The 14715-nt window shown below is 41.6% G+C and overlaps 1 protein-coding gene across 1 annotated transcript in view; it reads right to left on the reverse strand.

Moving 5' to 3' along the window:
• The window catches only part of PDE11A (phosphodiesterase 11A), a 746356-nt gene that overhangs the window by 40908 nt on the left and 690733 nt on the right, over positions 1–14715 (reverse strand). Inside the window, exon 19 of the mRNA XM_075317377.1 lies at positions 11977–12060. Within this exon, the coding sequence (XP_075173492.1) occupies positions 11977–12060 (84 nt within the window). The remainder of the gene's footprint in view (positions 1–11976; positions 12061–14715) is intronic.

The following is a 14715-nucleotide window of genomic DNA, read 5'->3' on the forward strand; positions in this document are numbered from 1 at the left end:
GGCCAGCACTTACTCCATTACATGAACAGAAACAAGAGAGCTGGAGTACTATATAGTGCAAATTATCACAAATGTTTATTAAACAATACAAAATTCAAAAACCACATACCAAGAAAAAAATTGCCCCTATTAAAAATGACAATAAAAGCAGCATGGAAGGGGAAACTCAAGCCCTGGGTATGGAAACAACAATGATGTCAAAATGTATGAACACCTGTATACAAAAATATGAAGCCCTAACCACACGGGTATTTATCTTTGGTGAAACGCGCGTTGGATGACTTGGGGGCATTTTATGTGGGGAATCCCTGAGTTGGGACACTTTGTTTACTGCACTTAGCACTTTATTCTATCTATGTGTCTTGGTATACACGCTCTGGACAACACGGCTCTTATGCTCATCTGCCGGTGTGTATTTTTGATACTTTTGGATGTGCATCTTGCTTGGGCCGTATGCTGTCCCCCCCAGATTGGGGTATTTATACAACTATCATTATTGCATATAATACATATACTGTTTCAAACTAATAATCTATTTTTGTATTTGGGTGTTCATACATTTTCACATCATTGTTGTTTCCATACCCAGGGCTTGATTTTCCCCTTCCATGCTGTTTTTATTAATATAGCTAGAAAACAGAAGCGCTGATAGGGTCTTACCAGATAAACAGCGAGGTAGTATATAATATAATACACTCACCAATTGTGGTTGTGAAGGGTCACAACCACCATAGATAGCATGAGATAATGGCGGCTGCCGCGGCCCCACATGAAAATGTCTTTAAAGTAGGAGAAAAACGGATTAATCCTGCGCAATCCGCCAGAATGAGATGTGGAAATGTTGATAAATTAATAACTCTTTTATTCCATAGGTCTACGCGTTTCGAGGTGTAAAACCCTCTTCCTCAGGACCAGAATATCAACAATCAGTTTGTTGATATTCGATCCTGAGGAAAGGGGTTTTACATCTCGAAACGCGTAGACCTATGGAATAAAAAAGTTATTAATTTATCAACATTTCCACATCTCATTCTGGCGGATTGCGCGGGATTAACCCCTTTTTCTCCTCCTACTTTGAAGACATGCTGTTTTTATTGTCATTTTTAATCATGGCCAATTTTTTCTTGGTGTGTGTTTTTTGAATTTTGTAATGTTTAATAAACATTTGTGATAATTTGCACTATGTAGTACTCCACTTCTCCTGTTTCTATATAATCTACATCTGATAGATGCAGATTTTGCTCCTGATTTGTTCCGTGGCGAAATAAATGTTATGTCACTATTTGTAAATAAACTGCTTTTTGTTGTTAAATTGCATTTTTTTTTCTCCCGTTTAATCTAACCAAAGGCAATTGCCACATAATGTGTCAAGAAACAGAATTTACATTTCAAAAGCGATCTTATGTTTTAAGGATTATGTCTTCAAATACAAGCTGCCAGAACCGATTCTCATGAGCATTTATATTGGGCAGTAATCAATGTTCTGCTCTTCTGTTAGTAAAAGCTCTTAAGGAATCTTTTCCAGTGGTATTAATCTCACATCCAGGGCCTCTCTTTGCTGCGCTACCTGGCCATATCCAGGATTGCCACAGGATTCTAATATGTTTAAGTCTCCTTTGAAGCTGAAGTGCTTCATCCATCATTGTTTTTACTTCCTTTCTGATGCAGTATATTTTGCTATTTGTCTTTCCTGAAAATAGAAAGGCAATATAGTCAACCATTCATCATCTTTTCAATATGTCTTCCAGTCTGTTTTCTTTGCTGTCTTTTCCATCTTAACTTGTCTGAATTGTTATTCATTTTATCTCTCATGTGTGCGTCTCAGTTTGTGTCATTTTCATTGCAGAAATCATATCCACCTTTTCCTGTCACGCTGGACTATATTCATGGCAAAGGCGCGTTATTCGAGAGCGTAGTAAAGAACAGGCGCTCGGATCATATATCTCTCTCTTTCTTTCAAATGGTTGATGTCACCGGAGATTCCATCATTTTTCAATGTGGTTTCTACATTTATTTTTATGCTTTGTATCCGAAGGTGGAGAAACAATGTAATATGCATGATTTTTATAAAGCAGTGGAGTCAACAAACAGTTCTGGGACCATATAAATGCATATGACCACAATGATGACAGGCGTCAGAACAATATATCTTGATTTTAAAGACTGTATTGTTTTCGGCATGAAAAATACATTTTCACCCATGATGGAAGGAGATTTGTAACGCCATGAGTTTACAAAGCAATAATGTCTTGAATATATTGGAATCTGATGCAATCTGTTTTAAGGCCTCATATATTGGATGAAAGTCTGCAAAATCAGCTGAACATCTATTGTGTATTGGGATTTCCGAAGGATAGGCTGATTGGGATTCAATCTTTATGAGGATAAGTTGAAGATAGAAGATTCTCCCCATGGTGAACACAGGAACAGTCATTGAAGCAGCTTATACCTGTGTATGGGGGATATGGAAGAGATAGTTGTTGATTGAATGTTCATGTGTATGGCCAGCATAACAGTGCCACCGTCTTCGGCAACTGGGATGTTGGCCAACATTTGTCATATTTGTAAAGGCCGCTTTACAAGCTACAACATATCTAACAATGTGTCGGAGGGGTCACGTCGTAAGTGACGCACATCCGGCATCGTTAGTGGTGTTGTAGCATGTGACTGCTACGTGCGACTGCAATTGAACGTAAAACCGTTCATCGCATACACGTCGTTCCTTTTCTAAAAATTGCACGTCGGGTTGTTCAATGTTCCCGAGACAGCACACATCGCAGTGTGTGACACCCCGGGAACGAGGAACAGATCTTACCTGCATCCCGCCGGCAATGCGGAAGGAAGGAGGTGGGCTGGATGTTTACGTCCCGCTCATCTCCGCCCCTCCGCTTCTATTGGCCGGCTGCCGCTTGACGCCGCTGTGACGCCGAACGTCCCTCCCACTCCAGGAAGTGGATGTTCGCCGCCCACAGCGAGGTCGTATGGAAGAGTAAGTACGTGTGACAGCTTTTAATCGATTGTGCGACACGGTCAACAAATTGAACGTGTCGCACATACAATGGTGGCGTGTCACATCGCATGCGATATCGTATGCAGAATTGTAAGGTGTAAAGCAGGCTTTAGACTATAAGACACACCGGATCATAAGATGCACTTAGGTTATAGAGGCAGAAAATAGGGGGAAAATAAAAATGAAGGAAAAAATGTGGTCCTAATGCACTGTTATGGGTGGGGGAATTTGCTTCTGACACAGTTATGGGTTTAAAGTCCCCAATTCTTTACTGATGTCCCACATCCTGGGCCCCATCCAGGTATATATGTCCCCCATCTTGGTAAATGTGATTCTATCCTGGGTCTATCCTAATATGTACCTATGTACCTAATCCTGGTATATATGATACCCATCATGGGCCCATTCGTGGAATATATGTCCCCATCCTGGCATATATGTCCCCTAATCTGGTATATATGTGCCTTATCCAGATATACACTACCGTTCAAAAGTTTAGGGTCACTTAGATATTTCCTTATTTTTGAAAGAAAAGCACATTTTTTTTCAATGAAGCTAACATTAAATTAAACAGAAATACACTCTATACATTGTTAATGTGGTAAATGACTATTCTAGCTGAAAATGTCTGTTTTTTAATGCAATATCTACATAAGTGTATAGAGGTCCATTTCCAACAACCACCACTCCAGTGTTCTAATGGTACATTGTGTTTGCTAACTGTGTTAGCAGGCTAATGGATGTTTAGAAATCCCTTGAAAACCCTTTTGCAAGTACAGTATGTTAACACAGCTGAAAACAGTTTTGCTGATTAGAGAAGTTACAAAACGGACCTTCATTTGAGCTAGTTGAGAATCTGGAGCATTAAATTTGTTGGTTCCATTAAACTCTCAAAATGGCCAGAAAAAGAGAACTTTCATGTGAAACTCGACAGTCTATTCTTGTTCTTAGAAATGAAGGATATTCTATGCGAGAAATTGCCAAGAAACTGAAGATTTCCTACAACGGTGTGCACTACTCCCTACAGAGGAGAGCACAAACAGGCTCTAACCAGAGTAGAAAGAGAAGTGCGAGGCTGCGCTGCACAACTGAGCAACAAGACAAGTACATTAGAGTCTCTAGTTTGAGAAATTGATGCCTCACGGGTCCTCAACTGGCAGCTTAGTTAAATAGTACCCGCAAAACGCCAGTGTCAACGTCTACAGTGAAGAGGCGACTCCGGGATGCTGGCCTTCAGGGCAGAGTGGCAAAGAAAAAGCATATCTGAGACTGGCTAATAAAAGGAAAAGATTAATATGGGCAAAAGAACACAGACATTGGACAGAGAAAGATTGGAAAAAAGTGTTATGGACAGACAAATCGAAGTTTGAGGTGTTTGGATCACACAGAAGAACATTTGTGAGATGCACAACTACTGAAAAGATGCTGGAAGAGTGCCTGACGCCATCTGTCAAGCATGGTGGAGGTAATGTGATGGTCTGGGGTTGCTTTAGTGCTAGTAAAGTGGGAGATTTGTACAATATAAAAGGGATTTTGAATAAGGAAGGCTATCACTCCATTTTGCATCGCCATGCCATACCCTTTGGACAGCGCTTGATTGGAGCCAATTTCATCCTACAACAGGACAATGATCCAAAGCTCACCTCCAAATTATGCATGACCTATTTAGGGAAAAAGCAGGCAGATGGTATTCTATGTGTAATGGAGTGGCCAGCCCAGTCACCAGATCTCAACCCTATTGAGCTGTTGTGGGAGCAGATTGACCGTATGGTGCGTAAAAAGTGCCCATCAAACCAATCCAACTTGTGGGAGGATTTTATAGGATGCCATTTTTTACTCAATATAGGAACGCCGTTTCCATCACCAAGATCCTATCCCAATATGTAGAAGGTGTAATAGTAATAATGTTAGCAAATACTTCCATTTAGAAATGTAGTATAGTTCTCCTGATATAGCCATGTCTCTTACCTCATGTGCAGGGCATTGCAGCTTAGGTATCCATGTGTCATGCAGACTATGGGGATAGTAGGAAATAGGGGCTCCTAGGCTGACCCTCAGGCTGGGGGTCCTAGCTATGCCTAATCTCAGAGATACCCCTGAAGGTGGGGATGTCTGAGTCTCCTTCCTACCCCACCCCAGAGGGGGACGGGACAGGAGTGTGATTACCCACATGAATAGACAGACAGGGGAAACCAAAACTCTGTCACACTGCACACACACACACTGAGGTATAAGATGATAAGGAGGAAAACAAGAGCAGGGAGGAAACAACCAGACAGCACCAAGCACAGGCTACTCTCTCTCCAAAAAATGTGGGACACCGCAGCACACAGACCAACAGAGCAGAAACTATAGTCAGCATGGGTGGAAGATCTCCTACAACCTAAGTATGAGAAGAGCAGATGTGATAGGCTTCTTAACAACAGGTGATCCCAGAAGCGTAACAAGCAGGCTAGCAGAGGTTAACTCTTGCTAGCTTGACTATGAATGAGCACACAGCTGGTCAACGCCTGAGTCTGCCAGCATATCGCGAAAGCTGGTAATAATTCTTACAAGACTTGAAATAGAGCATTACACTTGAAGAATGGTCCTTACAAAGTGCAGGATACAAGAGTTGATTTGTGTCAAAAATTAGAACGGTATTTTTATGACAAAAGCTTCTTTTTCTTTTAAAGATTAAAAAATAATGTAAAAGAAACTGTTTTTTTCCTTTCAAAGATCTATAAAAAAATGTTAAAAAGTCACATAAATCTAAGGTAAAGAAATACGATGAAGCCTTAGGTGTTCTTTACTCTATATTGAACACACAAATTACATAAGAGGAGAAAAAAAAGACAAAACAAAACACCAAAAATTCTTGCTTTTTATGTAGGAGAAATTACACAGCTTGATAATGTGACATCAGCTTTCCAATCTCCCTGAAGGCATTAACAACACTGACTTCAAGGTCTGCTGCTGCGTTTTCCCTTTAGTTGAGCATCACGCTAATAGCTGCACAGCGAGGAGCAGAGACTGCAGAGGAGAGGAGTCGCTGACATCAATACATTCCCTTAGGAAATCCTAGTAGGAGAGGAGAGGTTTGTTGCTCTGAAATTTGCCTGCTCTCAGAATGTGGGAGCTTGTGATCTCCTCCATGATCTGACCTATGTTCTGCCCTCTCAGCAGCTAGCAATAACATTTTCTACATTTACTGCAACCTGCTAATGGATAGAAATAAAAAACAAAATACGGAACAAACTGATTTCTCGAAACATTGCTAAAGATATTCAGTGTGAAGCGAATAGCAAAAGAGGACTGGACACCTGAAATCTGATTGGTTATATGATTATTATCAAATTAGTATACCAATTTTGTATCTATCTACAGTATCTATCTATCTATGTATCCCTCTATCTATCTATCATCTATCTATCATCTATCTATCATCTATCTATCATCTATCTCTCTATCCATCTATCTATCTATCTATCTATCTATCTATCTATCATCTATCTATCATCTATCTCTCTATCCATCTATCTCTCTATCCATCTATCTATCTATCTATCTATCATCTATCTATCATCTATCTATTTATCTATCTATCCCTCTATCTATCATCTATCTATCATCTATCTATCATCTATCTATCATCTATCTCTCTATCCATCTATCTATCTATCTATCATCTATCTATCTATCTATCATCTATCTATCATCTATCTCTCTATCCATCTATCTATCTATCTATCCCTCTATCTATCTATCTATCTATCTATCATCTATCTATCTATCTATCATCTATCTATCCCTCTGTCTATCATCCATCCATCTATCTATCTATCTATCTATCCCTATGTCTATCATCCATCTATCTATCTATCTATCTATCTATCTATCTATCCCTCTGTCTATCATCCATCCATCTATCTATCTATCTATCCCTCTGTCTATCATCCATCTATCTATCTATCTATCTATCTATTTATCTCTATCATGTATCTATCTATCTATCTATCTATCTATCTATCCATTATCTATCTATCTATCTATTATCTATCTATTTATCTATCTATCCATTATCTATCTATCTATCTGTCATCTATCTATCTATTTATCTCTATCCCTCTATCTATCTATCTATTTATCTCTATCCCTCTATCTATCTATCTATCTATCATCTATCTATCAATCATCTATCAATCATCTATCTATCATCTATCTATCTATTTATCTATCTATCTATCTATCCATTATCTATCTATCTATCTATCTATCTATCTATCATCTATCTATCAATCATCTATCAATCATCTATCTATCATCTATCTATCTATCTATCTATCTATCTATTATCTATCTATCTATTTATCTATCTATCTATCCCTCTATCTATCTATCTATGTATCTATCTATTATCTATTATCTATCTATCTCTCTCTCTATCTCAGGCCCCCTTCACACGTCTGTGAAAAAAACGATCCGTTTTTGTCACATACGTGTTAAAGGGGTGGTTTGCTCCCTGTGTGCCGTGTTTGTGGCACATGCGTGCTCTCCGTGTGTTATACGTAATAACACATGGAGAACGGAAAGCCCTGCCTTACCTGCTTCTTCCGGAGCTGTCTGTGGTGCTGAATGACAGCGTCTGGCACAGGCCACGCCCCGCTGACGCTGCTTCCGGCCCCCAGTGAAGAAGACGCGTTGTTCAAATTCACTGGGGGTCGGATGCAGGTGACAGCCGCGGCAGAGACTGCAGGGACGGTGGAGGTGAGTATGTGTTTTTTTATTTTTTACAATGCCACGTGTGTTTCTCCAGCGCGTGTCACGTGCAACCGCATCCACACTACATCCATGTGGTACGTGTGCGGGACCGTGCTGCCGGAGAAACACGGACATGCCTCCATGTGGAGCACACTGCACACGTCTGCTCCACACGGAGGCACGGGCCACTGGCAGAACACGTGCGTGCACATATACCCATTGATTTTAATGGGTATACGTGTGCCCGTGTCTCCGGTACATACGGGCATGGACCTAGCACATACCGGAGACACGGACGTATGAAGGGAGCCTCAGAGAAAGCAAACCAGCACCAATCCACTACTATACGGGTGCAAACATTAAAAGGAACCTGTCACCAGATTTGTCCCCTATAAGGCCCTGTGCGCACACTGCGTTTTTATGTTTTTGTGCGTTTTGGCTGCAGAAATTTGGGTTGTAACCTTTCTGCAGACATTCCCCAGCAAAACCTATGGAAAAAAATAGCTGTGCGCACACTGCGTTTTTTTCTCAAGAACATTCTTTCTGCAGAATTTCTTGAGAAAAAGAATGAGCATGTCACTTCTTTTCTGCAGGTACCTGCGTTTTTTGCCATAGATAATGGTAACAAAAATGCAGGGACCAATGGGGAAAAAACATAGCAAAAACGCAGCAAAAACGCGACAAATTGCGGTAAAAACGCATGCGTTTTTGGTGCGTTATTGGTGCGTTTTTTTAACGCAAGTGCGCTAATCTTCCAGACTCTCAAGAAATTTCTTGTCAAAACTTCATTTTCTAGTGTGAAAAGGGCCTAAGCTGGGCTCTTATATACAACATTTTAGAATACTGTATATAAGAGCCCAGGCCGATCTGTATAAGATAAAAAACAGCTTTCATTATACTCACCTGTGGGGCGGTCGGGTCTGATGGACGTCGCTGGTCTCGGTTCGGTGCCTCTTCTCTTCCTTCCATTGCTGTCTTCCTTCTTGCTTCGTGTGGATGATGTGTCATACGTCATCCACACAAAGTCCTCCATTGCATTCCTGCACACTTCTCTCTTCTCTGCATTCCCTGCACCTGTGCGTTACAGTACTTTGCTGTGACTCCATCGGGGCAGAGAAAAGTGAGCATGCGCTGGAGTGCAGGACTCTGTGTGGATGACTTAGGACACGTCATCTACATGAAGCAAGAAGGAGCGCAGCGATGGAAGGAAGAAAGGAGGCACCGGATTGAGACCAGCGACGCCCATCAGACCTGACTGCCCCACAGTTGAGTATAATGAAAGATGTTTTTACTTTATACAGATCAACCTGGGCTCTTATATACAGTATTCTGGAACGCTGTATATATGTGAGCTCACTGGTGGTGGCCGCAGCTTATAGGGGACAAATCTGGTGACAGGTTCCCTTTAAGATCCACTGGCTGATAAGTCCCAAAATGTAGAGTACAAGCTCTAACAGCACATCCTTCAAGTTGAAAAGGATTTCATACCATTCTCAAAGTATGAGATGTTTCGGCTCTAACAATGGGCCTTTCCCAATTAAGAGTGACCATTTGAGAAAGACTCATTGAGCTCAACAGTAAGGGGCACTTTGCACACTGCGACATCGCAGGTGCGATGTCGGTGGGGTCAAATTGAAAGTGACGCACATCCGGCATCGCATGCGACATCGCAGTGTGTAAAGCCTAGATGATACGATTAACGAGTGCAAAAGCGTCGTAATCGTATCACTGGTGCAGCGTCGGCGTAATCCATAATTACGCTGACGCGACGGTCCGATGTTGTTCCTCGCTCCTGCGGCAGCACACATCGCTGTGTGTGAAGCCGCAGGAGCGAGGAACATCTCCTACCGGCGTCACCGCGGCTTCCGTAGGTAATGCAGAAGGAAGGAGGTGGGCAGGATGTTTACATCCTGCTCATCTCTGCCCCTCCGCTCCGATTGGCCGCCTGCCGTGTGACGTCGCAGTGACGCCGCACGACCCGCCCCCTTAACAAGGAGGCGGGTCGCCGGCCACAGGGACATCGCACGGCAGGTGAGTGTGTGTGTGAAGCTGGCGTAGCGATAATTTTCGCTACGCCAGCTATCACCACATATCGCTGCTGCGACGGGGGCGGGGACTATCGCACTCGGCATCGCAGCATCGGCCTGCGATGTCGCAGTGTGCAAAGTGCCCCTTAGTTCTCTCTATCAATTTCTCCATCAAACTATCTATCTATTTCTCCACCTATCCTTCCACCTAACTATCCATCCATCTTTTTATCTATCTCTCTATCTCTATCTATCCATTATCTATCTATCCATCCATCTATCCATCTATCTATCCATCTCTCTATCCCTCTATCTATCCATTATCTATCTATCCATCCATCTATCCATCTATCTATCCATCTCTCTATCCCTCTATCTATCCATCTATCCATCTCTCTATCTATCTATCCCTCTATCTATCTATCTCTCCATCTATCCATCTATCTATCTATCTATCCATCTATCCATCTATCTATCTATTTATCTCTCTATCTATCCCTCTATCTATCTATCTATCTATCTATCTATCTATCTATCTATCTATCTCTCTATCTCTCCATCTATCTATCTATCTCTCCATCTATCCATCTATCTATCCATCTCTCTATCTCTCTATCTATCTATCTATCTATCTATCTATCTATCTCTCCATCTATCCATCTATCTATCTATCTATCTATCCATCTATCCATCTATCTATCTATTTATCTCTCTATCTATCCCTCTATCTATCCATCTATCTATCTATCTATCCATCCATCTATCTCTCTACCATCTATCTATCTATCTATCTATCTATCTATCTATCTATCTATCTATCTATCTATCCATCTATCCATCTATCTATCTATCTCTCTATCTCGCCATCTATCTATCTATCTCTCCATCTATCCATCTATCTATCCATCTATCTATCTATCTATCTATCTATCCATCCATCCATCCATTTATCCATCATTTCCTGATCCAGATCAAACCAGCCTTGGAATTGGCATATGTTCCACCTAGCCCATTATATGTCTATACAGAAATAGCAGCAACTTGTTAACTGTGGCCCCGCAACATTTGTGCTGTATGACATTTATAGTAAATAGTGCACAGCGCCGAGGCACAACTACACACTATGATATAAATGAAGAGCGGCCTCAATCATGTTGGCGGTGTAGAGCCATCTGTATGACATCATATAAGACTTATACAGAAGCACATGACTGCACCGCACCTCTCTATACCTCTAATTCCATACACAGGGATAAAGAATCTATTTTTGTCAGAATCTGTAACAAGCTTTTAGGGGTGAATCTTTTCATACAAAGTCTACCAAATAAATACAATATGGATATGAGCAAAATAGGTCAATGTCAGGAAGCAGAACGGTATCGTACCGACCACACATATATTCCCTTATTCATATAAAAAATATTTGTAACAGTACTATTTATGTCCATTAGGTAAATCTACAATGTCTCTTAAACCTGCTTTACACGTTGCAATTTCGCATACGATATCGTATGCGATTTGCAACGCCCCCATCGTATGTGTGGCACGTTCAATTTGTTGAATGTGCCGCACAAACGATTAACCCCCGTCACACGTACTTGCCCTTCCATACGACCTCGATGTAGGCGGCGAACGTCCACTTCCTGGAGTGGGAGGGACGTTCGGCATCACATCGACATCACGCGGCAGCCGGCCAATAGAAGCGGAGGGGCGGAGCTGAGCGGGACGTAAACATCCCGCCCACCTCCTTCCTTCCTCATTGTGGGCTGGGAGCCGCAGGACATAGGTAAGATCTGTTCATCGTTCCCGGGGTGTCACACACTGCGATGTGTGCTATCCTGGGTACGATGAACAACCTGACGTGCAATTCTAGAGAAAGGTACGATGTGCGTGCGATGAACGTTTTAACGTTCAATCACAATCGCACGTACCTGTCACACATTGCAATGTACCTTACGATGCCGGATGTGCGTCACTTACGCCGTGACCCCGCCGACACATCTAAGATATATTGCAGCGTGTAAAGCAGGCTTTAGATGTGGACATTGTGTGTCCCCCTGTGTAGCACTGCCTAATACACTGGTGCTGTGTAAAAACTGAGCAATACATATATTGGCAGAATAGACATTTACTTTCCTGATCATTATAGATAAGTGGGATAATTTTTAGACCTTCCTTCTTTTCATGGCATTTACTTACCTCATACAGAGGAAAACAAATATTGTCAATCCATTCTAGCTGCAATCGAGGAAGCTCATCTTTTCTGTTACGATCAAAAATTGCCTAAAAAAAATAAAAAGGAAGACAATAAGGCTATGTTCACTTCTGCGTTCAGGAACTCTATTATACTGTTCTGTTTTTAGGAGCAGGGAAAGGAATTCAGCTCCAAAATGGATCCATTAGAGAATTGATGTAAATTGGAGCACAGGCACAGCATTGATTATGGGCTATGGCTGGTTTCCAATATGTGTCAATTTTTAGAAAGTTTTGCATTGCTCTAAAAAAGAACACATAATGGAAGCCACAATATTTAATGGGCTCCTTCGGCTTCCATTTACATCACTAATGCAATGAATCGATTTTGAACATGAAAGAGATTGTTCACCTTTTGGGACATTTTTCTTTTCTTATATGCATTTATTTGGAGCTGAAAATAATTTTTGCTATTGATTTTTATTTAAAAAATTGCACAGTTTGAATGAGTTAACCAAGGATCCATCAGTGAGCTCACTCTGATAATACTTTATTACGTCTGTTTCTTAGCTAATTTATAACCACAAACAACATTAAAATTCATTGTGCAGGGAAATAAAGAGTCTGTAAAAGCTAAGTTGTTGAAATTTTGCAACATTTTGGCTTTTACAGGTTCTCTGGTTCCCTGCATATTTAACTTATGAAGTTAGTGGTTATAAATCAACTTAGAGGAGCCTAGAAAACAGATAAAAGAATTACAAACTCTCCTGTCAGACTGTAAAGGTTGCTTTACACGCAGCGACATTGCTAGCGATGTCGCTTGTAAAAGCACCCGCCCCCGTCGTTTGTGCGTCACGGGCAAATCGCTTCCCGTGGTGAACAATATTGCCGGTACACGTCACACGTACTTGCCTTCCTAGCGACGTCGCTGTGGCCGGCGAACAACCTCTTTTTTAAGGGGGCGGTTCATGCGGCGTCACAGCAACGTCACACAGCGGCCCGCCAATAGAAGCGGAGGGGCGGAGAGCAGCCGCATTAACGTCACTCCCACCTTGTTGCCGGAGGACGCAGGAACGCTGTTGTTCGTCGTTCCCGGGGTGTCACACGTAGCGATGTGTGCTGCCTCAGGAACGACGAACAACCTGCGAGCAACGATATTTGGGAAATGAACGACGTGTCAACGATCAACGATTTGGTTACTTCTTACGAAGTCACTAATGAGGCCGGATGTGCGTCACATATTCCGTGACCCCAGCGACATCTCGTTCGATATTGTTGCGTGTAAAGCGGCCTTAAGAGTGAGCTCTCTGTTGAATTCTCAGATACCTCATTTGCAGACAGCAATAGACAGGCTATAAAAAGCAAACAGCACAACATTTTTTAATGAAACCCAATGGCAATAATTATTTTTAGCCCACAAATACATTCATTTTAGTAAAAATAATTGTTTCCAACCCCTTGAATTCTATTTTTTGTCCCTAAAAATGTAACACACAACCTGAATTTGTGAATGAAGATGTGGAGATAGCCTAAACTATAAAAAGTCACACACAAACATCATTCTTTAGTTTATTTATTTATTGGATGTTATTTATCAATTTAACTCAACAAGCTGTAAGCAGCCTGAGTCTGAGTGGTAAGTCTAAAAATGGTCTGATCATGTGACTGTAAAGGGTGAAGCTCAGCAGAGAAGTGATACTGAAGGACCTGTGGTGGTAATCAACAGAAGAGAAGTGGTTGTGCAGGACCTGTAGTGATGTCATGTACATGTGACTGTAATGGGCGGAGCTCAGCAGAGAAGTGATACTGAAGGACCTGTGGTACTCAACAGAAGTGAAGTGGTTGTGCAGGACCTGTAGTAATGTCATGTACATGTGACTATAATGAGCGGAGCTCAGCAGAGAAGTGATAGCGATGGACCTGTGGTAATCAGCGCAAGACAAGTGGTTGTACAGGACCTGTAGTAATGTCATGTACATGTGACTATAATGGGCGAAGCTCAGCAGAGACGTAATACTGAAGCACCTGTGGTAATTAACAGAAGAGAAGTGGTTGTGCAGGACCTGTAGTGATGTCATGTACATGTGACTATAATGGGCGGAGCTCAGCAGAGAAGTGATAGTGAAGGACCTGTGGTGTAATAAATTACAATGCTAGGGGTGTGACTAAGTTAAAAAAAGACTCATGCCTGAAATTGAGTGACAGTGACTGATCCCAACAAAATCTCCATCCCCATGAATGATACCTAGGGTATTTACTCAATTCACCTAAGCATATAAAGTCTTTTTTTTTTTTTTTAAGATAAATACATGGATTTTATTTTTTTTTTAAACCATGTTAGTGTTGCACATTGCATTATTTAAAACACAATGGGTGCGGTTTACTATAAAAAAAGACATGACATGTTCCCTTTAAGGAAGTCTTCTGCACTTCTGAGTGTCCTGTATCTTTTAGCTCTTTTAGTCCTCAGTTCTGCTTGTGCATAGCTTGCAATGCGAGATCATCGGAAGTGATATGCTAATGACCCTCTACACATGTGACTGTGATGGGATCTTGCAATCAGATCACAGCTGCGGAGAAGAGGGGGTAACACTTTCTCCCTCTCCTCCACTCCCTGTTTCTGCGTACATCGCACTGCTGTCGGATGACATGCGAGTGCAGTGTGATGTTTCACACGCATCCATAGACTTGTATGGGGGTGCGTGAGCTAGGACTCGCTGCCAAACATAGCATGCTGCGATTCAT

This window comes from Anomaloglossus baeobatrachus, chromosome 7 (assembly GCF_048569485.1).
Source record: "Anomaloglossus baeobatrachus isolate aAnoBae1 chromosome 7, aAnoBae1.hap1, whole genome shotgun sequence".
NCBI lineage: Eukaryota > Metazoa > Chordata > Amphibia > Anura > Aromobatidae > Anomaloglossus > Anomaloglossus baeobatrachus.